At 30.5% G+C, this 27,475-nt stretch overlaps 4 protein-coding genes and 1 pseudogene across 5 annotated transcripts; 2 read left to right on the top strand and 3 right to left on the bottom strand.

Moving 5' to 3' along the window:
* Positions 1–1,715: 1,715 nt before the first annotated feature.
* On the bottom strand, positions 1,716–7,256 carry LOC124830148 (putative polyamine oxidase 4). 2 transcript variants are annotated; one of them, XM_047303789.2, is made up of 10 exons: positions 6,882–7,256; positions 5,263–5,378; positions 5,051–5,139; positions 4,090–4,203; positions 3,814–3,901; positions 3,627–3,712; positions 3,439–3,541; positions 2,949–3,046; positions 2,285–2,714; positions 1,716–2,193 (listed from the first exon to the last, which is right to left on the bottom strand). In XM_047303789.2, the coding sequence occupies exons 1-10, from the start codon at positions 6,919–6,921 to the stop codon at positions 1,873–1,875; spliced, it is 1,485 nt and encodes a 494-aa protein (XP_047159745.1). In that variant the 5' UTR covers positions 6,922–7,256; the 3' UTR covers positions 1,716–1,872. The 2 variants fall into 2 exon arrangements, with proteins under 2 accessions (XP_047159745.1, XP_087948655.1); XM_088092529.1 differs by lacking the exon at positions 6,882–7,256 and adding an exon at positions 4,368–4,442 and having other exon boundaries at positions 5,263–5,300.
* Positions 7,257–10,353: 3,097 nt separating this feature from the next.
* On the top strand, positions 10,354–10,863 carry LOC124830154 (ethylene-responsive transcription factor RAP2-3 pseudogene; annotated as a pseudogene).
* Positions 10,864–12,578: 1,715 nt separating this feature from the next.
* On the bottom strand, positions 12,579–14,617 carry LOC124830149 (transcription initiation factor TFIID subunit 8). The gene is made up of 2 exons (XM_047303790.2): positions 14,487–14,617; positions 12,579–13,701 (listed from the first exon to the last, which is right to left on the bottom strand). Exon 2 carries the CDS (start codon positions 13,579–13,581, stop codon positions 12,712–12,714), a length of 870 nt encoding a protein of 289 aa, XP_047159746.1. The 5' UTR covers positions 13,582–13,701; positions 14,487–14,617; the 3' UTR covers positions 12,579–12,711.
* Positions 14,618–16,606: 1,989 nt separating this feature from the next.
* Positions 16,607–17,850, bottom strand: LOC124830151 (uncharacterized). The gene is made up of 2 exons (XM_047303792.2): positions 17,393–17,850; positions 16,607–17,121 (listed from the first exon to the last, which is right to left on the bottom strand). Exons 1-2 carry the CDS (start codon positions 17,656–17,658, stop codon positions 16,842–16,844), a joined length of 546 nt encoding a protein of 181 aa, XP_047159748.1. The 5' UTR covers positions 17,659–17,850; the 3' UTR covers positions 16,607–16,841.
* A 2,065-nt stretch (positions 17,851–19,915) lies between these two features.
* Positions 19,916–23,136, top strand: LOC124830155 (CASP-like protein 2A1). Its single transcript, XM_047303796.2, has 3 exons — positions 19,916–20,249; positions 21,317–21,437; positions 22,715–23,136. The coding sequence occupies exons 1-3, from the start codon at positions 20,020–20,022 to the stop codon at positions 22,988–22,990; spliced, it is 627 nt and encodes a 208-aa protein (XP_047159752.1). The 5' UTR covers positions 19,916–20,019; the 3' UTR covers positions 22,991–23,136.
* The last annotated feature ends 4,339 nt before the right edge of the window (positions 23,137–27,475 follow it).

The following is a 27,475-nucleotide window of genomic DNA, read 5'->3' as shown; positions in this document are numbered from 1 at the left end:
AAAAATACACCATAATGTTCAAAACACATTGGGTAAAAACCTCCATCACTTTGCTGCCTAAAACTATTTCCAGAAGGGTACTTTTGGTATTTAAAAATTATGGAAATGTATGTGAAAAACATGGGTGCAAAAAGAAAATGTTTAAATAAGGATTTAATTGAGGGTCCTTAAATATTTGACTTTGACATAATACAGCTAAGAGTGTTACTTTCTTCACCACCCCACATCCAAGCACTCTCATGGAAATCAGATTTCCTTGCTTCTTCTCCCCTCTAACTATGCTATTGTGGTAGTCGAAGATGGTCCAGTGGTGGTGCCAAGCAGAATGTTCCCATGTGAATACAGAGTTCAGTATCCTTAAACGGATATGGGGTATCCGTAGAACACTTAAACGGATATCGGAATCCATCGTCGTCGGATATCGTCATCCGTTGAAGGGTAAACAGATGTCAATATCTGTGGACATATTTCGAGATGTGTTTAAGTGTTTTATGGATACCCAATATTCATTGCCACCTTTCGCGTTTTTCTTCTTCATTTAACACAGAACGGAGACACATAGCAGGACCCAACACACACAACACTCAACACATGTTCACATATAACCTTGACGAAAATGGGAAATTGAGAAAAGAGAAAGAGGAGAATAAGAGAGAAAGAGAGAAAGTAAGAGTGTGAAAGTGGAAGTGCTGTGAGTGAATAAGAGAATAAAATATTAGAATTTTAAGAAAAAATTAAAAAAGGTAAAGGATGTGGGGGGTGGGATGTGATGTGTAACTAAGTGAATAAGAAAGTAAAAAATTAAAGTTTTAAGAAAAAAATAAAAAAAAATAAAAAATAAAATTAAAAATGATATTATTAGAATTAAAAAAATGTTAGGAAAATGTAAGTAGCCGTGTGTGTGTGGTGGCGGAGAGAATAACTCTCTACATCTAGGATGTTTTACGCACCCGCAAAACTCACCGACCACCTCTTTTCACGTTTTGAAATGCTCAAATACTTTTATTTTATTTATATATCATTTTTAAAAGTCAATGCAACATTAAATATTTCTTTATCAATCATATCTTCATTTTGATTTTCATTTAATTTTATTGTAAAGCAAAAATTAAAAAAGAGTAAAGAAGAAGAAAATTATAACTAATTTATTAGGATAAAGAAATAGTGTGTTTCTTATTTTCTAAGTTAAAAATATTAAAGGACATATAATAGATGGGTAACAAATTGCATTTTTAATATCATAAGGATTATGGGCACGTATACTCTATCTATTTTTTAATTATTAAATGTTTTTAATGAATAATATTTTGGGGGCAAGAATGATAATGTGATAAATTTATAACCTAATCAAATTGCTCAAAGTTCACACTACAAACTCAATCTTAGTGACTTCTTAACAACTATTTTTGGACATTCATGGATAACACTCTTCCTTTTGTATGCTATAGGATATTAATTTATAGAAATAATTAATTTTACTTTATAATTATTTTGTTTAATGGTTAGAGAATATTTAATTTTGGTTAATTTTTTCATCGTATAAAAAACTTGCACTCCCTTTCATTTTGGAATGTAACAAAAGAAGACTGATAAAAGGTTTTTATACATTGTACATGTCGTGGCCAATATTTTACCGAAGGTAAATTAGAGGGAATTTGTGGTGCTGAGAGCTAAACATTATCAGGTTTGGATAGCTTCTTTAGAATTACTATTGAGAGAAAAGAAAAACGAAATGAATTTCTCTATGAATAAAAGTTAGCTTTGATAATATTTTGCCATTGTTTAAGTTGAACTACAATGTGCAATTACTCTAATCAGCAATTCATTCTGCTGAACATTGTTCTTATTTTCAAGAACAGGAAGGTACACAAATCACATTCTAGAGATTTGAAGAGGTATAGTAGTTTCAAACATTTCATGCCTAACAGAAGAAACCAGAGGGAGATTTTCTCTGTGGCCTTGTTTCTGCAGAAGATGTCTCTGACAATTTTCAGCAGCCATGACCCCAGCAGAGTAAGCTCCATGCACAGATCCCTGGTGGTCATCCATGCTCACAGCTTCTCCACCAAAGAATAGATTACCCAATGGTGCACGAAGCCTCTCATACACATCGTCTGGCTTCCCTACTAAATCACATGCATAACAGCCAAGAGAGTTTGGATCTCTTCCCCAATGTGACACAAGATATTGAACCTGCAATAGTCCATCAAAACTCAATCCAGGATCATGAAAGTGGATATAGAGAGTAAAGAAATGAGACACATGGCATGAGAGGTGAACTTACAGGCTTAGATGCATGAGGAAACATGTTCTTGAGCTTTTGCATTACAAAATCTGCAGCTGATTCATCAGATAGCTTTTCAAGGTCATGAGCAAACCTTCCAGCAGCCATATACACAAGAATTGGATGACCTGTTGCTTTGTGGAGATTGAGAAAATAACCACAGGCATACGAGGTGGGTGACACCATGCCCAGAACTTCTACATTAGGCCAAAATACTCTATCAAATCTCAAGGCAATTTTGTTTTCATTTCCCACACCAATATCTTTAATTGCTGCAGCCTTCCATTCAGGCAATTTTGGTGTAAATTCAATTGAATTGGCCTTAAGGATTCCAATAGGAACAGTTAGAATAACAGCATCAGCAACAAAGTTTCTGCCACCCTCAACTGTGACCATCACCATGTTGTAACCATTGGATATTTTGGTCACCCTACATATGAGGTTTCACAAAAAGGGTAAAATCTTCACCCCTAATCACCCCATGAGAGGGACAGAAAAAATTGGTATGCGTTTCTTATTGATAGAAGTCACCAAAAATGATAATAAATAATTCCACATAAATTGTAGTTTTCTCTTTTCTTTTTTGCATGTTCTGACACAAATCACGAAAACGATTATGTATCAAATCATATATCTAGGTCGTGCAATAAATTATACAGAAAACCTGTGGTTTAAGCGTATATCGAGATCAGTTGCAAGAGCTTTTACAACAGGATCATATCCTTGCACCACGAGTCCATGGCCACCAGTGAGGACATGCTCCTGTACGAAAACCAAGAACAAGAGCAATACTAGCATTCAATTGAATACTAAACAACGCCAAGTTCATCTTGTACATACAGACGGAACCCTGGTTTTAATTTTATCACTTCAACCAACGGAATAACTGCGATGAATCAAGGGCCTAAGAAGGTAACACATAAGTGTCATGCGTAAATATAGCTTGTTCAGCAAAGACTTCTATAGAAGAAAAATACAAAAACAGATACATATTTTTCATACCAGTACCCAAATGAGTACAAAGTTAAAAAAAAAAAAAAGAGAGGTAAACGAGATTTCATAATGAAATCACACTAAAGTCTGAAAGAACAGAAAACGACACACGTAGAAGTTTAAGGCAAAGAGAATCTTGTGACTAATATGATGGCACTTGCCTGATCCCAGGTTTTCAGTGATATCATATCTGCATCAGTAGCAAACCAAGCTTCCATTCTGCATATATACCATTGCAGCACTTCATGAGCTAGCCCTTGTTGCCTGAAGAAAACTGCCATGTTACACTGATAGATGGAAACTTCAAGTCAGTGCTTATATACAATATGTGCTCTTATCAATCTCTTACCTTAGTTCCGGATGTCTATTTAACACAATTGAAATTGCTTGGAGAATAGACATGTCATCAGGATGCTCTTCCCTCACTTTCACTGTCTAGAAATATCACAAGAAAACCAATAGATTAAAGTTTAAGATAATCATTATTTCCTTCATGATCAAGGAGAAACACAAGCCATATGCAGCAAAGATCTCACCTCTGCTAGAATTCTCTTGAAAGTGTCTCCAACTTCCATTACCATTTGTTGAGAGACTTGATGACCATCCATGTTAAATAGCATACAGCTATAACGATGAAATAGCATTACTAAAAAGCAAAGTAGTACAATTGCAAAAGTTTCAGACGTTCTACACTCGTTAGAAAATCATAAGTTGAGAAGCAGATTTTAGAACTGTCTAGGCATAATAAAAGGTTAAGGCTCATGCTATACACCAATCTTGCAGAAACTTGGAGGAGAAATCTAAATTATTACCTTTCCAAGTCATGATCATATAAGACAGAGTTATCACTACTGGTACGGTATAATGTTAGCCCTAAACCACGTATCATTGGTGCCAAGGGATTCTCATTGCAAACACCATGTAGCCTGGAAAATAATCAAGAAATATTCAGTAAAATAGAAGCAAAGTTATTGACTTCTGACTCGTTTCGTTGCTTCACATTTAAAAAATACAGTGTGGTGATTTGAAGAGTGCAAACAACTGGATAGGCCATATTTCACTTATCACGATAAAAACTGTATTTCCTCACAATCTCAAACATCTTTACAGAATGTTTTCCAGCATATGTATCCTTGTCAGCAAAATTTTCTTCCCGCATAAGAATCTGAAAATGCATTTAGCTTTCAGAATGACTTTTTGAAACAAATTTCAGTAAAGGCTCACAAGGTGAATTTTAAGCCTCGCGAGTATGAAGAAAATTAAAAGACGAGAGAAAAGCCACTATCTAAGTAACCACTATAATTTAGAAATGACCAGAACACACAAAATATTAGCACTATTATTTTCATTATTACTAGATTGGAAACTTCATATCAACATTGATGCTTAGAAGCTTTAAATCTTTTATTAAATTGTACTTCAACTCGACTCTTAAGCTATGAGACTAATGTAGTAGAATTATTGGGAAAAAATCCGCCAAGTTGCAGTTCACACTTTTAGCAAACTGCACACATTGTTTCATTGAGGATGGATATTTGTCTGGACCAAACCATATAACAGAAGGGTTGAAAATTGGCAATAAGAGGAAGGTGATATTTTTCCATCTCAGAATATCTAGGAAGTTGGTGCAGTAAGGCTAAGAACCTACAACGAGCACACCAATTAATGAATGACAAGTTAGAAGATGGTGAACAAGGTTCACAAGTTCAGCTCATCTTCCATTTCTGAAACTGTTTTAGCAACAAAAGAAAATGTAGTTCAAGTAGAACTTACCATGAGGCTCCCATATCTACAGGACAGCCAAATGAGTAATCAGTATATATCCTGCCACCTACCCTATCCCTTGACTCCAGAACAATTACCTATCAAATGACGAGAATGAGACAAAGCAAAAAGCAACAAAAACAAAATCTTTCCCAGACCTAATTAGAGAAATTGAAAGACTAAGTAAATAAAGATGAATCAGACAATAATGATATAGCCACCTTAAAAGATGCATCATAGAGACTTCGTGCAGCAGCAATTCCTGATATTCCAGCACCAATGACAATAACTGTTGGAAGAGAATTGCATGGCCTCTTGATGTGTGCACCAACAGTACCTGGTGGATACCAAAATCACAAAGGAAAAAGGTTCTTTATGAAATACACAGTGCAAAATATCTCTTACTTTTCAAAGAGATGAGAGAACAAGAAGTAAGAAAACATAGATATTGAACCACCAATACAAAAATAGTATTTTGCATCATAGTTTGTCTTCTTGAAAGATTCACATAAATACACTACTCTAAAGTTTCTTAGACAAGCCATGTTAAACAGTTTAATTTGCATTCCACTAAAGAATCTAGATCCTTGTTTACAATGCTCTCACACTATATCAGATCACTACAGAACCATACATTTCCCTCAATTTTACCTCATCCAAACGAATACGTTACTTTGGTTAAAGGAAAGATTTATTGTTCTCTATTTCCTCTTCTTAATTTTAAAGTGCAAGTTCAAAGAGTGATCACTTCCAAACAACTAAGAAATGAAACAAGGGGCTTTCACTCAAATAATGTGCAGACATAAAGGATATGTACAAATATAGAAAAGAGAGAGTTAATTTTCTGTTTTACAATAATAAAGTTTTATAATATTCATTTACTTGACACTACAAACTTCAAGAACAGTACTATGTGTCTTGGTGAGGTTTAAAGTTCATGTTTATTCCTCTGACAAAAATTGAAATAGTAACACTGGAAATTGCCACCCAATTTTGTTCATTTTAAATAGAACTACACGATATTAGGTTTTTTCAGCAATTTATGGTCTCCGAAATTAGAACAACAAATTGGATATTGAATTGATAAAGCAATTTCACTTCTAAATGAAATAATTCTTCAAATAAATTATTTCTCGCTTTTTCTTTCAAAATGGAAGTTTGAAATTGAAATTGACAAATAGACCAACTGAAACAAGTGCAATCATATCATACGAAACAGAATGTGACCCATCGTAACTGGAACCTATCTGTCATGTTATTTATATTTTCCCTAAAATTGAAGGAAGGAGAGAAGAAATAGCACCTGAACATAACAGTGAACCACAAAAAGAACATAATTTGACAGTCACACTACCTGGGAAACCTAACAACAGCAAAAAACTATTTTCCTAGCAAGCATCTACAATGCAGCATGATTAAGATCTTAATTATTCAAAAGGCATTCTACGTACAAGTTTGAAATCACTGAGAGGACATTCAGCATTCAGAAATATTACCATCCATGCACAATATTACTGTTATATTGAGATATATTAATGACAAGATCCTCAGCAAGAAAAAGGTAAAACCTAAATGTTCTAGACATTAAATCGAACAGCTAAGAGATGTAGCTCAAATGTCACCCCTTAGGACCGTTTGATCCCTAAATCAAGTCTCATAATCAAAGTGGTTTGGTTAACTAAAGGGAAACCAACTTCCTACAAAGTCTGAAAACAGTTAAACCTTGTCTTTGTAACGGAAAAAAGAGAGAGAGAAAAAGCAAAAGGCCATATAAGAAAGCAATGCATAAAGAAACACTGTATGTGCATGTGAATGAGAGCAACAAAAAGAAAACACTGACCATCAATTAAATCTGTGGAGCATAATTCTTTTGGGTCCATAGAAAATAAAAGAGATCACAAGAGTTGCAACAGAAGGGTAGGCAATCAAAAGGGTGTGTTGAAATGAAGCAATGGAATCAAAGGATTTGAATAAAGGAGAATAGATTGGAAGAGAAACTCAGTTCATCAAAATTATTCAAAATTAGAGCTGAAATGTTCATTCATTTTATTTGTTATGAAAACGAAACGATCTCTTTCATGCCATGAGTTTCACGATGAAGGGACAATTGGCAATGATCCTCTCTCCCACAATCAGATCACCACACGCTTCCTCTTCTGCGGAATCTCTTTCTAAAACTAGAGAAATCCAACTACCAACGGCACTTTGTTGGTGTAATGTAATAAACTATTAATAACATTAATATTATATAATCTAACAAAGACAATTTGTTATCATTAATGCATAGATATTTAGTTATCCCTGTATCCATGTCTTCCTACCTACTCCCTGTTTCTGTCTAAATGGAAATTTTTAAACATTTTCTTTCTATTTCTCTATCATTTCAAAGTTTAAAATGATATTAATTATTTTTCAATTACATCATTACTTTTCACTTAGTCTAATTAGTTTATATATATATAAGGATAAAAATATATAAATACAAAAAAACCAACTAGAATAGTTATTGTTTAACTATATTTAAAACTTTATCTATAAAAAATACATAAATTTAAGTACAAAATATTTGTCAAATGTTAATATATGGATGAGATTTTAAATTTAATTGAAAACTGTCCAATGAATATTATGAAATGGCGTGCAAGTTTTGTATTCATAAATTCAAATAGGAGACGTGGAACTTAATAATATGTGTGGCAAAGTGACAAACTTGACTAAGACAGTAACCAAACAGACATGAATTTAAGAATGGTGATGTGCGATATTTAAGAGAGACACTTTTAGAACTTAACTATATGTTGAAAAAGTGTCAAACTGTTTTTTTACTGCCAAAGAACAAAAGAGAAATTATTAAACTTTAAAACCAACAGAAATATTATGTTTCTGGTGAAGTATCGGTTAAAAACTTACTATTTAAAGGGTTGATAACTAGATTTGATCTTTCTGTTAGGTGCTCTAACTTGTTCTTGAAAAAAGAAAAACTCAATTTAGTTTATAAATTTTAAAAAAACACTCAAATTGGTTTCTAATCAAGCTAACGACAATATATAGTTCTCAATTTCTGTAAGTACAGACTTAACATTACTCTTATCTACCTATTGAAAGAATATAATTCCATGATAATCATACAACCAGCCAAACTATTTTAAATTGTTAAAACAATCTAAAAATTGATTAAGAAAACAGATAAATGAAAATCCAAAAACGATATTTTTTATTTTATTTTATTTGGTTGAGTACTGAATTCTTATTACCTAACATCTCACCATAAGTTTAATATTACTACATATTCTATTTAAATGTCAATCACAATCAATATGTGAGAACATGGTCTAAACTCTCTTTTTTTCTTTCTTCTTTTCTTTTTTTATTTTCCTTTCTTTCATGTTTTTCCCTGCATTAGATTTGAGAGCAATTAAGATGGTTTTTCTCATTAAATTAATTTGTTTGGTTCTAAATGGTTAGAAATTATGAATTATGAATATGTATTTCATAGTATTATTATTCAAATGGTTATATATTTGAAATGATATATAATGAATGAATGTATGATATTTTTGACAAACAACTGTATTAAATAGTTTATATAGGATTTGACATTATCGTTGATTTGGATGAAATGTTATTCTATTAATGATAAATGGTTTAATATAGTTAGCTGTCAAGATGTCATACATTAATTCATTTATAAAATGTAGGAATGAAATTAATATAAAATTTATGAGAAATGTAATTTCGCTTGAAAGTTTATAAATAAAAATATAATTAACTATTCAAAATGTTAAGTACAAGAAGTTATCATTCGAGAGAGTTATATCTAATTTAATGATAATGTAAATCATATAAATTAAAATATCATAGTGAGAAGTTGAAGACAAGTTCATATATTAATGTACAATTTTGTTTGAAGGTTTATAAATTAAAACATCTATAAAGGTTTATTAACCTTAAATACTTAAAATGAGTCAAATGTTAACATGTTTAATATAAATGTTTTCGAAAAGTATTCATTTAATATCTCTAATTTGTGTATATTATAATAGACTGATGTATAATGCATGACAATAGTTTAAATAAAGTTTCTTTGATTTTGAAATGAATACAATTATAATGTATATTGATTCTAATGCTAAATAACCTACTTTGATAAGTTTTTTATTTTTTTTTGTAGTGAGTATATTTGCTAGGTGGAAAAGAATGTTATAGATTGAAATAGAAAAGCTTAGATAGATTTGGACACACATTCTTTTTTATTTTGTAAACCATATTATTGAATAATTATACATTTAGCTTAGAATGTAAATATTAGACAATTAATAAATTTAATTCCTGTGAAGTAAACAGGTTATATTTATGATAACAAAGTTGATAATATCTTAAATAGACCTCAGGAAAAATGATATTTTCAATCTAATTAAAGAAGTTAGTTAAAAATTTCAATATGATTTTCAATTCTATTTCCATTTATGTGTTTCATCCTCTAATTCTATATTTAATTTGTCCCACATTGCTAATCATAAAGATGATGACTAGGACTCTTTGACAACAAGTGTCATTATGACACAACATTACAGGGAAACTCCACTTGGAGATTGTCAATGTCCATTCAAACTCTACAGTAACATACTTCCTTGAGTTGGAGGCTTTAATAAAACATAATCATTATTGGATTGACCAGTGGGTTAATTATATAAAGAGGATATATTAGACCTTCAAGATAGGAAGTTAAGTACGTCATCTATTAATTAATTAATTAAGTTGAATTTTAGTAGTTGATAATGAGAACAATGATGGAGGACGAAAATGGAATTTCAACACCAGATTTTTCAAAAATAATTTCCTTAACATGTTATATATAATTAATATATAGCTTAGATAGAAAAAACTCCTGTATAACTGAATGCACTTAAGTTTAAACAGCTAGTAAAGATGTGCATGTTTGAGCCATAGTCATAAATAAATAAATATTAATTATTTCGAAGGTCCTTAATTGTACATATTCGTGTTAATTAGATTCTTGTATTTTTAAAGAGTTCAATTAAATCCATTTTATGTAAAATTGAGTCAATTATGACATTGTCATTAAATTTACTGTACATAATTTGTATGTTGCTGACTGCACAATTTTTAATGATGTGCAGGTTACGTGGAATCAACGTCTTGCTGCCAACCCGCCACCAGGAACCAACCCCAAATTAGGTCGCGATGTCCTTTATAACCAACCCAGAAACGCGACGCTTCCTCCATTGACACACCATCACGAAGCTTCCTCTCATTCAATTCATTTTTCTTACACACTCTCTCAAATCAAAATGTGTGGTGGTTTTGTCATCTCTGATTTCATAGAACTTCATATCAAGAATGCTCCAGAATCCACCACCCATCACCTCTTCTCTCAGCTCCACACTTTCAATGCCACCTCTTCTTCCACACTCAACAAAGGTAACACCTTTTTCTTCTCACTAATTATAATTTTTGGCATTATCATGATTGTTGTTGACTTTGATGTAGTGGAGGAGACATGTGAGAAGGTCAAGAATAGCAGAGTAATTGCAGAGAAGGGTGATGCACTAGTACGGAAGAATACTCACAAAGGAATCAGGCGAAGGTCGTGGGGCAAGTGGGCTGTGGAAATAAGGGATCCACGCAAGGGCGTTCGCATGTGGCTTGGCACCTTCGCCATTGCAGAAGAAGCCCCACGCGCCTACGCTGCCGTCGCCGTACGCATCCGTAGAGATAAGGCTAGGCTCAACTTCCTCGAGCATCACCGCTGCCCACCCAACATGAACAACAACCCATGCCTCAGCCCCGAGTTGACTTAATCATGTTATCAACCCAGTCTTAATAACCTCGACCACGACCCTCAACTCGCGCAACATATTTCCAACCTGGAATTGATTTGGAGCACGAACAACTTCCAATGAAGCCAGGGCAAAACCACGCAGAGAAACTCAACAGAAAACCACATTGCCAGGAGCTAGGGCAAAATCATCGTCTCCCTCGTACTTTTATCAACCTGCAAAGTGGGAACCACAGTCGCGAAGCGAAAACAGAGACCCTAACCCGCGTGTTCGTCCATTCCAGAACCTCCAACCTATCTTCGTTCTTGCGCCTCACCACCAACAACAATCCAAAAACCTGCAAATCATTCCCAAAATCACAAAAACCGCAATGCCTTCATCTTCCATCAGCCAATGCTTCTTTCTGCTTGCGTAAAATTCAAAATCGAACCTCTAAAAAGCACCAGCATCCAACGCGCCACCACTGAGGAATTTCCAGCACCTTCGTTCTCCTTCGCATGCGGCGCGACGCAAGCTCCTTTGCCTAATATGCAGAATCCTAATTTGGGAGAAAGGAGGCTGCCACGTAATGACCTCTTACTGTGCCACTTAGTAAATGCTAGCTCAGCATGCCACCAAACAATAAATTTAACGTCGTCCACAACAATTAACGGTAAGGTCATGATTGACTCAATTTTACATAAAAAGAACTTAATTAAGCTCTTTAAAAATACGATGACCTAATTAACACGAATCTGTGCAAATAAGGATTATTAAACAATAAATAAATAAACAATGAGTTCAACATAATGATTCGTGATTAGAAACACACGTTATTTAGTAAAAGGATTGTATGGACAATAGTAGTAGTGTAAATTAGACCAAACTTATCATGTCCCTTCATCTTATATTAAATATAGTTTATAAATGGACACATTTTTTATGGCATCATATATAAAATATAGTTTATAAATGGACACATTTTTTATGGCAGTTACACATCTCTCTTTTACATAATTTTTCTAAAACATTCTTTTGTCTAGAAATGACTTTCCAAATGAATTAAAATTTTAATTCAACTAGTCTTAAAAAATTAACATATTTCATGAAAACCAACTTTTAAGATAATAAAACACCGTAATTGACTATAAATTATCATGTATGGATTAAATACTTAATCATAAAATTCTAGAAAATACTTTGAGGATGTGTTAAATTTTAACACTCCTAGAAAAAGTTGGAAAAAACAATAGAAGAGAAGAATATTAGAAAACTGGAAAGTTCATCTACAAATTACCTATTTGATTCATTCATATATCCAACGAGGCCCAAAACAAAATACAACAACTTAAGGACAATTTCATTGTGTACCTCCATAATTTCATCCTGCATCCTCCACCCTTGTAAATTTCAAATTTAACCTGTAGTTTATGAGGGGTGCATATTGAAATGTATGGAGGTGTAAGAAAAAACAGCCCAGCTTAAAAGGAGTAGCCCAATAGTGCAGGGAGGTCTAAGAACTACAGCAATGAAGCCCACTCTCACATGAAACTTAGTAGTAGCAAACTGCTACAAATAGAAAGTCAGAAAGAAAAACACTCTAACAGTTAACAAATCATAATTTCATACCTTCAAAATATATTGTCCAAAAGGGTTGAAAAAAATCTAGTACGCAGTAATTGACCAGGCATAGTTACCATATATTCAAAAAGAATTTCCGAACAGAGCACTTTCTTTAAAAGACAAGTTTCAAAGGATAGCCATAACAAACTTGAAACTTAGTTAAAACTAGGCTGCACGAAATTTTCATTTGTTTTCATATCACTCTTTTTTCATATTCTGAGCTTACACAAGAGTTACAAACATCATTTAATTTCCATAACAATCATGCTATCTTTTCTCATCTTTGTTGTTCTCAATAATACAACCATTCATTTTGTTATGATTCCAAAACACTCGTTTCCTTCCTTTACAAACCCCACTCATCATATTCACACCCAATCCAACTTGCTTCTCCTCCCCTCTAATTTTAAACTTCATTCTTTCTCTTCGCTCTGGCAATTCCCTCCCTGTGTCTTTCCCTTCTTTTCCATTCATGTGATTGCTCTGTGATATGACACTGTTTTCGTCCACAGCAAATGAATGCTCCCAATATTTCTCGCCGCATTTCCTCTCCTTAACTAAAACCTGATCACAGTTTTGCTCAGGAAAATGTGGGAGCCAACTTGGTATGTGAGTTTTGGCTTGGTTAGAGCAGCACATTAATGTACCAGAATCAATGGTTACATCAGAATCATTTCTACATTGAATTGGTTTAGCAAAAGGAACTTTATCAGAGAGGTTGACAAAATTCATAATCTCTCTTAGAGCTGAAGACCTAAGCAGGTCGTCTTTGTGCAACGCTGAACCACCCGGAAATCCTTGAACAGAACAAAGATCATGAATGCCATTGACGAGGTCAAAGAGATTGCAGTCAGTACGATTGGAGGCATTAGCAAATGAGGCAGCTGATCTCACAATTGCTTCCAGATATCTAGTGGAAACAGCAGTTAGGGTTTCAAGAGCATTGTTTTCGGACTTTTTGAATCCAGCTGATTGACAGATTTGGGCAACTGCAATTTTGGCTATAGCAAATGAGAATTTTGATGGGTTTTCTGCTACTTGAGGATCCGTTACTCCCAGACCCTTCTTTTTTCTTTTTCCCTTTCGGGGTAGTTTTGATGTGGCTTTTGTGTTGCTGTCCTTTAGCACAGGGTTCATTGAAAATGAGTTAGAAAAGGAACTATATAAGAGGGTATATAGAAATCAGAAGAACCCTTTGAAAAACACTGAAGTTACAATTTGTCCCTAATATCAAAGACAAGCACACTAGCTCCTTTCCTGCAATCAGAAAAAAAGCAAAATTGAATCAATAATACAAAAGCGAGAGCCATTCAGGTTTTTTTCATACAACCGTATCCATGTGCGCTCGTTAATTGTAATTTGCTCATTCCAAAAATGATTGAAATTCACGAGGTTCTAACAAGCAACTTCAATTTGAAAGCAAACAAAACATTCACAGTAGAAACACCACGAAGATAAATTCAACAAATTATAAAAGTAAGGAACTTCAATGGTTACTTCACCAGCCAAGAATAACCCCATGGTTCTGGTAACTGATAGAAACTACATTGATCAAAGAGAACAACGAAGTCAAAACTATAATTTTTTCAGAGAATCTAGAATATGAAACAGCAACACGAGAAATAAACGTGATCAACAAAAGCTAAGAGAAAGGGCATTCCAGTTCATTAACTGACAACCCCACCAAAAACACAATTTTTTCTATTCTCCTTCACACTGCCCCATCATTCCGTTTTATCACTCAGCAGCCATCATTCAATTAGGATAATTCATATACCAAGAAAAGAAAAATAACAATTAACCCAACAAAACACAGAGTTCAACAAAACACGAGGAAACGCTGTAAGAAGCAAATATCAATTAGCAAGAGATGGATACGACAACAATGTAACATCCAAAATTAATTTGAAATTGTGAAGATCATGGTATTCAGTATATGCGGTAATACTGCAAGAAACACCCAATCTATGTGCATGAATGGGGGAAGAGATGAAAATATAATAGAAAAACAAATTAGCAAAATGAAGAAAAGAAGAACAAACCATTGATTCAAACGAAGTAAAAACTGTTCGGTGCCCTCCTTTGGCGTTCGCCACACTCCTCCGCGGCAACTGAGAAGGTTAAACGCAAAAACAAGTATTTGTTTATGCGAGGAAAACTCACATCGCTATTAATTGGGTCATATGTGGACTTTATGGGCTATTTGGGCTTCTTCTCGTAAGGATTGCAATATTTTTCGGAATTTGTCATTGAACTATTGATAATTGAAAAAAAAACTATCTTCATTTACAAAATATAATGAATAAGTAAAATGAAGTAACTTACCACATTTAATAATTCTTTGCTACGCATTAAATAGTATTAATTTCAATTTCATCCTAAAATATTTTGATATTATCAACATGTTGAGGTATGTATACTTATTTGATATTGTTGTTTAGAAAGGATTTACTCAATCAATTAGATTAACAATTTGATATTTTTTTGTCATTCAAAAAATACCAAGTTTTTATTTTATTTTTTTATGATTCTTTTTTTTACAAAATGCTTTTATATATATATATATATATATATATATATATATATATATATATATTTCTTTTTTATGATATTTTTTTCATCCTCAACCAAGAAATAAGGATTAACTTCTTGAGATGTTGTAATTTCATATCTCACATAATTTTAAATGTGATTTTATAAAGTATTGTTTTTCATAAATATTCTATAAATATGGATAAATTTTTAGTAAAAAATTATAGGTATTAGTTAGAAAAAATCTATTCGAACTGGAAAAAATAGTGTTGGTGATAAATACTTTGTACTAAGTATTTTATGGATTTCTTATGATTCGAATATTTTTCTCAGTGTTGGGTCTGAGTTAAAAATAATGTTTAAATGTTTACTTTTATGTTAAGAAGTGAATTTATGTTTAGTATTCGGTTTTAAAGATGAAGACATGAGTCCTATGTTATAAAAAATATATAAATAAAGTCCGTAAAAACAAGTTCAACAAATCATTAAAAAAAAATTGAACAAGAGTAAAAAATACTGGACAACAAAAGAGAGAAGAGAAAAAATATGACTACATCATACCGTTACTGTCAACTTAACGGACATGACCTTATACATATACTTTTCATAACATAGGGATCCAATGTGTTCATTTTTAAAACCGGATACTAAACAAAAATTCACATTTCAATAAGAAGACAAGTAAACATTTAAGTCTAAAAACAACTTTTGATAGGATTAAATTTAATAAAAACAATATTGTAATATATTTTAAGGTTGAAGTATATTATAATTTGAGTTATCCCAGTCTAATTTAATGTCATACTTCTTTTAATAATTATGTATAAATAATACAATTCTTTATATAATAAGCACTATTTCGTCTAACATAGTATTACATTTTATTATATAATATTATTTTTCTTTTTATATTTTAAGATACATCTTGTATATACATTTTTTTTCCAATGTTACTACTTAGTACATGTAAATTTTAATATATTATGTTGGTAAATGGAGTTCACTAGATTATAAATAGCTGCTATTTATTCCGTAAAAAAAATCCGTCATATTATATAAATTGTTATCTGTTTTACGGATTATTTTATATTCATAAATATTTACAAATACGTTAAAAATACTTTAAATATTTTTATTTTATATTCATAATATATATTATAACCATTAATGTAAATAGAATTAATTTTTAGAAAATAAATTCAAATGAATCATACTAAAGATATAATTTTATACATCTAAATAAAAAATATAAATATGTAAAATTGAATTATACAAATAATTATTAATATCTTCCTTATAAACAACTCTAATTCACTCACTTGATTCTAAAAAATATTTAAATAAAATTACTAACAATAAATAATAAAGTGGTGAATTAAATACTACAATATTTATTGAAAATTTTACTTAAAGTTCTTCTTAGTATCTGATGTATTAGTTAGAGCTTATTATAATAAAATTTGTCATCAGTTCAATTTATTGATCAATCAACTATTGATTCCCTTGTAATGATTATATATATATATATATATATATATATATATATATATATATATATATAATATGCCTTAATTATAGTTTGGAAAGCGCCGCTAATAACAGATTAAATAATTTTCGCATCATCAGCCAATTATAAATCACTAATCTCTTTTATAATAACCATTTTATTCCCAGTGGATGTTCTAAACTTAAGCTTCTTATCCATTTTGTTTGAGGAAAAAAAACTAATTAAATCAACAAAGCACTAATTACATTTTTAAAGATTATGACTGGAAATTTCTAACACCAAATTACTCTCAACTAGTAATCAATTTACCAAAAGAACTAAAAAACTATTAGATCACAAACTGTTTCTTCAACCCCATTCAAACAAGCAAAGCAGTTTGATTAGGAATGGTGGTGGCTGTGGAAGATCTGTGAGGTAGGATTGGAGCTATTCTAACCATGAAGTTCTCACTACAAGAAGAAGAAGAAGCAGTGCACTTTGCTTTCTCACACTCACCCATTACCACTCCATTGCTTCTGCAAGACTTTAACTTCTTATTGTAAGGATTCTCTGGCTTCACAAGATCCTCCAAGCTCCTCACTTTTTCCAACGAAGTGAAAGATTCTGCCTTTCCCTGGTAATACTTGGAAAGCCCCCTCCTACGCACAGAAAATTTTATAAGCAAAATCAAACACAATAATGGTATTGCAAACTTTTCTTTCACAGTTGCCATGCATGACAATAAGATTACTGATCGAGTAAACAGTATATATACTCATACATAAACGATTCTTACAATCACATGGTGTAATATATTGTATTCTAGAAAGTAACTCTTTTTGAACTGTGAAAACAAAAGTGTTCGGAACTTTTACAAACTAAGAACAAAATCTCATAGAGAGAAAAAAAGGGGTGGAAAAAGAAGCTTACTTGAGAGGAAGTTGTTGAAACAAAGAAGACATATCATTCAACGGTTCAGTTGCAAACTGATCAGCTGAAGAAGAAGAAGAAGTAGAAGAAGAAACAGAGGATGTAACTTCTTCAAAGGAATCAGAATCCGACGATGAAGCAGTTGAAATTCCAGGCTCAGACTCAGACTCAGACTCAGAAAAAGAAAAAGAACGAGCAAGGGCACACTCATTAACTGGTCCGCTGTTATCATCAGCTTCGACAACCTTATACTTTGGCTGTTCCATCTCCTATCAAATCTTGTTTCTGAAATACCCCTTTGAGGGTTTTAATGTCTCACCTTTATTGTTCTTCTTTCCCAGCAATAAACCACACGCAACGATTTGTATCTGTGGCTGGCACTGAATGCGTGAAAACACACTTTTCTCTGTTCTAAAGGTGCGCTTTAAATAGAATCACGAGTACCTTTTTGTGTTTGTGAAGAGAAGACTTGGACGGTTTATAAGCAAGGCTTTGAGATGTGTTGGATAAGATTAGTACGTGCTATTTTTCTATTCGCATTATCAATTTTATCATAATCTTTTTTGACAGACAGAGTAAGATTCGGCTTTATCCGAATCTGGATATTTGTTGTTCCCCCAACTGCAACTCCCACCACTGTCAAAACATATTTTTAACGTTAAAGTCTAATGTTACATTTGAGACTAAAAATATATTTTCTAAAATCTAGTTTTAGGTTTAAGAAATTAGAGCATAAAAATTTGTAAATTGTTGAAACTTGTTGGATGGATTCGAAACCCAAGAAAAAGTCCGTATATGAATTCCTATAAGATAGACATTATAAAAAAAATGAGAATATAAGGAATAAAAGAAATGATTGAATTTTGAAAAGGGTTTGAAGATGAAAGTAAGGCGAGTGCAAGGATAGTGAAATTGAGAAGAAGTTTGGATAAGGGTGAAGTCCTTGTAAGTTGCATTGTGTCTCATTCCATCCCATGTTGATGGAAAGTGGATATCTCCGATGCTGGAAGATGTCTCTGTTTGGTAAGCCCAATGGGATTCAGCTGTATGATGTTGCGTTCATACACCCCCCCTATTTTATTATTTAATTCTAAGCTTTTTAATAATTACTTATTTCTATAATAAATTACAATTACATTTTCACTTTCTTTTATTATTACGAAGATTAAATATGTATTCGGTTTCAAATTTTTTATATTAAAAAGTAACTTTAATATATTTTGATATCTGAATTTTAAAAATAAATATATATTTATTTAATCTAATTATACTAAAAAAATTATATTTATTTATTTTTAAAATTTAAAAACCAAACTATATCAAAAATTCAGATAAAAATAAATTACTAATAAATTTTGTTATGCATTGATATTAAACGTATTAGCTATTTTATTTTAATTTTTCCCATATAAATTACATCAAAGTTTGCATATAAAAGATTTTTTTTTGCAGGAATAAGATTGTTTAAAAACTGTATTAATTTTTAGGAAAATGACACTTGAACAATCATTTTTTACAACATTTAGACACGCGCACACGTGTCAAAATCTGAGTGGTCCAGTTGGAAAAATTAAATGAAAATGGACCACTCAGATTTTGACACATGTGCGCATGTCTAAATGTTGTCAAAAATGATTGTTCAAGTATCATTTTCCTAATTTTTATTTTTCATCCATGTAAGAAAATTTCGCCTTTATTATAAATCAATAGATGCGGCTTAGTCTTAGGTTAGGACTATATCCCACTGAAAATTGTACACGTGGTCGGTCTGCATTCATTTGTATTGTAGCGAAATTGAAACTACTTGTCGTATTATTGATCTATTTGATTGAATTAACTTTATTTCGTTTTCATAAAGACTCAATCTTCATCCGTCAATAATTAATGAAAATTCGATCACTTTGACTTCTTTTTTCAAACTCTTCAGTTATCAAATCCCCAATCTTCACTATCTTGAGCAGTAAAAAGGACTATGTGTGGATCTGTTCGACTGCATCTAGCACCATTCCTACATCAAGGTTTTGGGTTAAAGATAAAACTAGTTTTTACAGTATACATGAGTGATGAAAAATCTTATGGTGCATAATATATAATTCTGAATAGATGCTGTTAAGGTGGGTGAGAAAATTAAGAAGCAGAACCCACTTTAAGTGGAAATTTATGGCTTATAATTGCCTCAATTTCACCGTCTATGAAAGTAATAATTTAAGCCAACAAGTGAACAAGTAGGTGTCTCACTTTCCTAGAGTCCGATCATAAATTCGATGAGATGTCCCCTTCCAAAATTTATTACTCTCACCATCATCATATCACGTACCATTCAGCCAGCATTTAAGGTAATTGAAAATATTGTTTTTCTTTAGGTCTAAAAGAAAATTGCTATAAATGAAGACTTCAAATCAAAGGAAAAACCGACTCTAACAATCAATTATGATCTCGTTTGAGAGGTATCTTGATTATCACAGCATAAGACAAGACTCCAGAGAGAAAATGACCTTTTATATAGCATTTTCGGTAGTAGTCATATTTTAATGACATGATGCACATTGAATTGGCCTTAGCCTCGAGCGGATAGATGGGCTATATCATAACCTAATTCATGCACATTTCAAAATAACAGAATAGCTATGGAAGAGGGAAGTGGAGTTCTTCAAAATTCGAGATCTGACAAACGACTGATAGGAGGTGAAGGAACGCATGAGGAATTTGAAGGCAACAGCAGCTTCCTACGCGTGGTGGAGACGTTGCTGCGTCTGTTCCCCATTGTTCTCTCTGTGACGGCTCTCATCATCATGCTTAAGAACTCTGAGGAGAATGATAATGGCTCCGTTCGCTACACAGACCTTAGCGCCTTCAGGTATCTCTCAATCAACTCACACATGCTTTCGCTCCTTTCGCTTTTACAGAAATTCATTCGGAGTAGATTTGAAAAGAGCAGTCGCTGGTTTGTGCTGAGGTTCTCCTGATTTGGGAACGAACAGAGCCAAATTGAAAGTTTTGGAACGTTTGATCAAGAGGAATAGTTGCAAGTTTTCTTTTCTTTAAACTGTTTCTATTCCTAGATCAATTATTATTTTACATCTAATAATCATTCTTTTTATGAATTAATTTGTGGGATTAACTTATGTTCCTTAAGAAAATAATTAAACTTTTAAACAAAATTACATTTAGTATTTTTCATAAATTTTGTACTAATGTTATCTTCACATTTATATATATAATATGTCTTTGAGAACTAATTTATAAAATATGAGTATTTATGATAAGAATGAAATACAATTTCATAATTAATTCAAATAATTATAATTTTTTTATTTTACTAATCTCTATACTTGCATTAAGTCATACATAGGTATATCACAAATAAATAATTTTAACTGTATATTTTACAATTACTAATCAAATTGTATATAAACTATTATTTTGACTAAAAGTGTAACCTGTGTATATATTTAAGAATTGAATGACTATATAATTTAATTATAAATAATAATTCCTTAATAATTTAAAAATTTATTTTACATAATTATATTCATCTAACTTTCAGTCTGATATATTATTTTCAAATAAAATATAAAAAGAAATCAAATTTTACACTACTAAAAATTATAAAAAAAATGAATATATATTTTGAAACTAAAACGTGTGAAAATGTTATTTAGGATAACTTTATGGAGTATGAATGCAATCTTTCCAACCCTTCAAGAAAAACAAGGATAATTTTATCTAAATGAACATTTCAAGAAAGATGAATAAAATTTCTTTTTAAAAAAAATTAACAATCATTTTAAAATTTAAGTTATAATAATTTTCAATTGGTTGACATAGTAATGTTTTATTTTTAGCAAGATAGAAATTAAATTGTGATTGTTTTTCTAATGAACTAAGATGAATACTTTGAGATCTGAATTACGTATGTTGCAGATATTTGGTGCATGCCAATGGCATCTGTGCAGGGTATTCTTTATTATCAGTGGTTTTTGTTGCTTTGCCTCGTCTTTCCAGCAGCATGTCCAGAAATTGGACTTTCTTTTTGCTTGACCAGGTCAACTCACTTTAATCTCTTAGTGTTATTTGTTTGTGAATGAACCAAAAAAAAAGTGATTTTGATATATTCTTAAACCACTCTTTATATTTAATAAAATAAATAATTATTATCTCTATAAAACACTTTTAGTATTGTTCTTAAAAGTTTTGATTAAATTTAACATCTTCAACAAATTTAATTATTTTTAATTGATTTTTTTTATGAAAGTAATTATTTAAGCTTTATATTACTGGAATGATACGACTGTTTTATTTATTTGTCATTATAATTACTTGTTTTTTACATATTAAAAATATATGAAAAAATATAATTGATATAAAAATAATATTTTGATTAATGTGAAATGTTAAATGACTTTTTTGGATAAGGATTTACGATTATTCATTGCCAAAAGATAAGCACTCTAGCAGTGTCAATATTAGGTGGGCTCTAGCTCTCTTTAAGCTATTTACGTATTCAAAATTAAAATAAAATCTTATGTTTTTTTTTTAAATTATTTAAAAAATACCGAGAATGTATTTGTAATAATCTAGATGGTAAAAACAACAGTTTAATGATATACCGATGTATGTTAAATGATTGTCATAAAAACAGGGAATTTTTGTTATGATATATTTAGATGATCATAATATGAAATAATTTTTCAATTTTAGAGTATAATCTCGTCTTTAATAATACATGCTATAATTTTTAATAAAATTTTATTTTAGTTTTTTTTAAATTATTCGTAAGTAATTCACACTTTTTAAAAAGTAAATCAATTTAATTAATAATAATATAATTGTTAAAAACTATAATAATATTTTTAAAATTGGTAATGCATAATAATTAAATTTTAATATTTTAAATTAAACACATAAGCTTTTCAATCTTTATAAGAGAGAAACAATTCATAATATTTTATTATTCATGAATCAAAATAATTTATTATTGATAAAAATAATTAATGTAATGCATAATTTAAATCTTAAGAAAAGAAAAAGTCAAATTAGTGATTATAAAATGAGAGGATGAATTGTTTTATTGAAAGCAATTTATTCAGGCATCTAACTAATCAATCAATTTAAATCATACATCTTGACTAAAGTTGTATGTGTCCTTTTGAAAAATATGAAAACTGAATATATAAACTTAAAACAAACAACACATTAGTTAATTAAAACCGAAGATATTCAACGATAGTTAAGATAATCAAGACCTTCTATAACTATAAAATATGAATATATAGCATGACAGAACTTAAGAGAATAAATAGGTTTCCATTTGGTTTGTAGGTTTTGACATACCTAATCCTTGCTGCTGGAGCTGCATCAATGGAGGTACTGTACTTGGCTGAGAAGGGAAACGCTGCAACAGCATGGAGCTCAGCTTGCAGTGCCTTTGGTCTCTTTTGCCAAAGGCTTACTGCATCAATAGCTATCACATTTGTTGCTGTTATTTGCTATGTCTTCCTTTCTCTCATTTCTTCCTACAAGTTATTCACCAAGTATGATGCACCAGATATCAGCAACATTTCTAAGGGTGTTCACATTTCTGCTTTTCATGGCTAATCCAACTCTCTGTGCTTCTGATATGTGTTAGTGTGGACTCATTAAGACATGTTTTATAACTGTAATTTTCTTTCCGTCATTATCCACAAATAATGATATGTAATACTAGTGCTTCATTCTCACGCAATCAAATTAAGGGTTAAATATGCTTTTGGTCCGTTAACTTTCAGCGAAAATTGGAATTAGTTCCTCTTCAAAACTTTGGCCTAATTTAGTCTCCAAACTTTAAAAATGTATGAATTTAGTCCTTTTAACTAAATTTTGTTAGGTTTATTTGATGTTTTAAGTGTGTTTCATGATAGCATTTGAGTTGTTTATCCCGTTTGACACATTTTTGCTTCAATGTTCACTGATAAATGTGTTTGAAACATCAAATAAAGTTAACAAAATTTGATTAAAAGGACTAAATTCACATATTTCTAAAGTTTGGGAACTAAATTAGTCAAGAGGGACTAATTCCAATTTTCACTGAAAGTTAAGGGATCAAAGACATATTTAACCCTAAAATTAACCATAAAGTCTATTATTGATTATAAAGACATAATGTTATTATCTAATATAAAATAACTTTATGTTCACGCTTAATATATAAAACAATTTTATTGTTGATATGGAATAATTTTAATTAGAGGATTGCACTAAAAGTAACTAAATGAAGGTATTAAATATGGACTTGCATTCAAACATTCTCGTTATAAAGTTGTACTAAAAGTAACTAAATGAAGGTATATCTAAATTAATGTGTAGTATAGGAAAGGAGCAACCTAAAATTACCCAGACTCATACTTACAAAATAGATATAACAATAGTTATGTACTCATGATCTCATAATATCACAGATAATGTTGAAAAAGGTACAATTAATTATTGTATAATTAAATTTATATGATGAATTATATACTATTATATTTTGTATGATTATATTTCTAGTTTTAGTTTAATTGTGTAGATAAAAAAGTCAGAAAGAAATTACGTAGCAATTAAGTTAAAAGAATATAAACATATAATTTGAAGTACTTGTTTAATTACTTTTTATGTTAATCCACATTTGAACACACCCATTAATAAAAAAAAAAGGTTAACTTGACAAAATTAAAGATATATTGAAACAAAAATTCTACTATTAATTATAAGACATTACATTTTATACGATTATATTTTATACGATTATATTTTGTACGATTATATTTCGTACGATTGTATTTTAAATTTTAGTTTTAACCACTTATTCATAAAAAAAGTTAAGAAGAAATTACAAGAGACAAATATTAAATGAATATAAACATATAATTTAAAATATTCATTTTATTACCTTTTCACATTTAATCTTAAATACACATCAATAGACTAAATATTAATTATACAATGAAAAAATTACAACATAATGTTGTCGAAAGAAATTGTGTGATTATATTTTATGTTTAGTTTTACCCAGGTAAAAGATTAAGAAGCGATTGGAAAACGCAAATATTAGTATCCAAATGACAAATAATCTTAACTAACAACCGTAAGACTCATGAAAATATTTAGATTTAATAAATAGTAGTAATTTTTAATTTTTACAGATAAAAATAAAATTAATAAAATTATGGCAAGAAAAATTAAAATTTATGATAGATAATTATAATAATTTCAGAGGAAGGAGTTTAAAATTTTGAGAATTTATTTTAGAAGATTTTGAAAAAAAAATGAATAGTAAAAAGGGAATAGTAAATAGTGAATAGTAAAAAGTGAATAGTAAAAAAAAATAATAAAAAAAAATGAATAGTATTCCGTGGATAAGGCTTCCTACGGTGCATTGATGAAGCAGATAAGAAGATTTGGTGGTGGATGATTAAAATATTATTTTTTGAATAGTAAAAAGAAAAAAACTTCAATAGTGTCAAATTTTGGCCTATAAATAGCAAGCTTGGGAAATGAAATTTTTGCACCAAGAAGTAGAGAGAATTATGAGAAAAGAAGAAATTAGGAATTTTTTGGAGTAGGAAGAAATTTTAGAATAGAGGTTCTGAAGAGTTTTCGGGGAAACAAATTCGGAGCAAGAGAAGTCTGGAATAGAGGTAGGGGAGCTAACCTTTCTAAGCTTTTATATTCTGATTTAGTATTGTTTTATTACTATTCATGTCTTGAAATTCTGTGTGAATACTGTAAATGCTTACTGTATATTTTTATATTGAATTTCTGTGTCAATATTATATGCTGTTATTTTGAATCTGTAGATAAGAAATTTGTTAAAACTAGTTGAGGAACACTTTGGCTAAGGAAAGACTTGGTACTTAAATTGTCTATTGTGATGCACTTCTCTTTCCTGGAAGTCTACTCGACAAGCTTTTAACTTAATTATTGTTGAACAGATTATGTAATGTTAAACTATTGTGCAATATATCTCGTTGGAATGAATTCATGTTATGGTGGTAAATACGAAATTATAAACTTTAATTGTGATGATTGTAATTTCTTATATTGAATTTGAATTTATGCGTCTGAACATGATATGAGTATTATGGGGAGATTTCGTAATGGTATAATATGAGTTGAGGAATATGAGCATTGTATGAGTCTCGTGGAGAGATTCTGTAATGATGTGGTAATTGTGTATATGTTGATGTTGAGGGTCCTGTAGTTGGAGGTTATCCTGATACTCTAATAATCATCTAGTCTCAAGTAGAGAGGGATGAATTATGTGGTGAGAGGAGCAGGAGGTCCTGGTCTATGTGCCGGTTTTGGACATAGTGTTGAGGATTTACCTTGTGAATGGTATGGAGTATTTTGGAAGTATATTTGTAAGAAAAAGTAGAAGTCATCACAAGTGCATAACCTCCCGTGACCGCTCATCAACGTATCATCCGGATGCGTGTCTTTTGGGTATTATGGAACGAGTGTCTAATAGGAATTGTGGTATGATGGTTTGAGGGTGTATGACATAATTATTATATGATGTTAGTATCAAAGCAATTATGCATGTTTTATAAATGATTTGTTGCATGTTAGCTCACCCTACTTGTTTGTATTTGGGTATGTACGATGATCGTATAATTCGTTATACGGGAGTAGATGAAGGAATGTCGTCTGATCCAGTACCAATGAAGAAAGAGATCAAAGAATAAGTTAGAAGAATTCGAGTTATATTTAGGAGTTTATAGTTGAAATCTGAGTTTAAAATATGTATAGACATATATCAACTATGAATTTTTAAGTGTGAGATTACGGGATGTTACCGTAAATGTAATATTACAATATATAAATTATGAATTATCCAGTGTGAGATATTGGGATGTTACAACAACATAGGAAAATTTAACCTGCAAAAATTAAAAAATTAATTTAAAGGAATATAAATATATAACTTCAAGTACTCATTTAATTATATTAAAAATATTAATTAAAAAATAGTTAAACATATAAGCACAAAATACTTCCATTAGTATTTACATTATTAAACGTATTAAACAAAAGATATTTAATTTATATGATTAATAATTTTATTTCAAATATATATATATATATATATATATATATATATATATATATAATTAAAAGTTAAATATGTTTTTGTCCTTGAACTATTATGCGATTTTGGTTTTCATCTTTGTCCGAAACTTTGATTCATTTTCATCTCTCTTTTTAGAAAGTCCAGATTTAGTCCTCCATAATCAACAATGTTAGTATTTTTATGGTTTAATTGCTTATTTAGTTCATAAATTCATTGCTAAGTCTCAATTTCGTCTCACTTTGTATAATTTACACCAATCAAATCCATTTTGTTAATTTTTAAAAACATCTCTCTCTCTTCTCCTCCTCTATACGACACAAACTCATCTCTTTTTATCTCTTCAAGTGAGAGAGAAAAGAATAATGCATTAATAACAACAACAAGTAATAGATGCTAGAGGTAAATCTCCTAATCAACAACTAAGTGCATCTTTCCTGTTTTAATTCAATATGTGCTGGTGGTACTACAATTTATTATCTTTATTTTATATTTGTCTTTTATTTTTAGTTAGTTTGTTATGATTTCTTATTTGTATTTAGTCCATATTTCTTCTATTATAAATAAAGGACCCTATGTGTATATTTAACACAAGAGATTAATTTCATACATATTAATAAATGTTTAATAAGCGTATTAGGAAGATAAAACCCAAAGTAGTAAAATATCTCGCTAGTTTGTTTAACAAAAATAAAGTGAATTATTGTCGAATCATGTAAGGTAGTTTTGAAGGTTAATTTTTTTTTATCAAGTGTGTTATCCAAGTTATGATTTTTAAATTGACAGAGATTTTCCCTTTTGAATTCGGAAACGACGTTGATCGTGTGTAGAGGGAAAAAAGGTTAAAGAGGAAAAGAAAGAAACAAGAAGAGAACTAAAACCCTAGAAAGAGGGGAATTAAGAGAAGTAGAAGAAAGGGAAAATGATGAGTCTGGACATAAAGAAGCATAGGAGAGAGAAAAAATACAGATTTCCTTATCACATTACCACAAAGT

Source organism: Vigna umbellata, chromosome 1, assembly GCF_029865625.1.
Source record: "Vigna umbellata cultivar VRB3 chromosome 1, Vumbellata_1.0, whole genome shotgun sequence".
Lineage (NCBI taxonomy): Eukaryota > Viridiplantae > Streptophyta > Magnoliopsida > Fabales > Fabaceae > Vigna > Vigna umbellata.
This window is presented reverse-complemented; position numbering and strand designations above follow the sequence as displayed.

Coding starts and splice junctions, on each gene's coding strand:
- LOC124830155 (XM_047303796.2), top strand. CDS start 20,020: ATGGAAGAGGGAAGTGGAGTTCTTCAAAATTCGAGATCTGACAAACGA. Junction 20,250..21,316: donor ACAGACCTTAGCGCCTTCAG/GTATCTCTCAAT, acceptor CGTATGTTGCAG/ATATTTGGTGCATGCCAATG. Junction 21,438..22,714: donor CTTTCTTTTTGCTTGACCAG/GTCAACTCACTT, acceptor TTTGGTTTGTAG/GTTTTGACATACCTAATCCT.
- LOC124830151 (XM_047303792.2), bottom strand. CDS start 17,658: ATGGAACAGCCAAAGTATAAGGTTGTCGAAGCTGATGATAACAGCGGA. Junction 17,122..17,392: donor TTTCAACAACTTCCTCTCAA/GTAAGCTTCTTT, acceptor TTCTGTGCGTAG/GAGGGGGCTTTCCAAGTATT.
- LOC124830149 (XM_047303790.2), bottom strand. CDS start 13,581: ATGAACCCTGTGCTAAAGGACAGCAACACAAAAGCCACATCAAAACTA.
- LOC124830148 (XM_047303789.2), bottom strand. CDS start 6,921: ATGGACCCAAAAGAATTATGCTCCACAGATTTAATTGATG. Junction 5,140..5,262: donor TCTATGATGCATCTTTTAAG/GTGGCTATATCA, acceptor GTCATTTGATAG/GTAATTGTTCTGGAGTCAAG. Junction 4,204..5,050: donor GTAGATATGGGAGCCTCATG/GTAAGTTCTACT, acceptor ATTATTTTCCAG/GCTACATGGTGTTTGCAATG.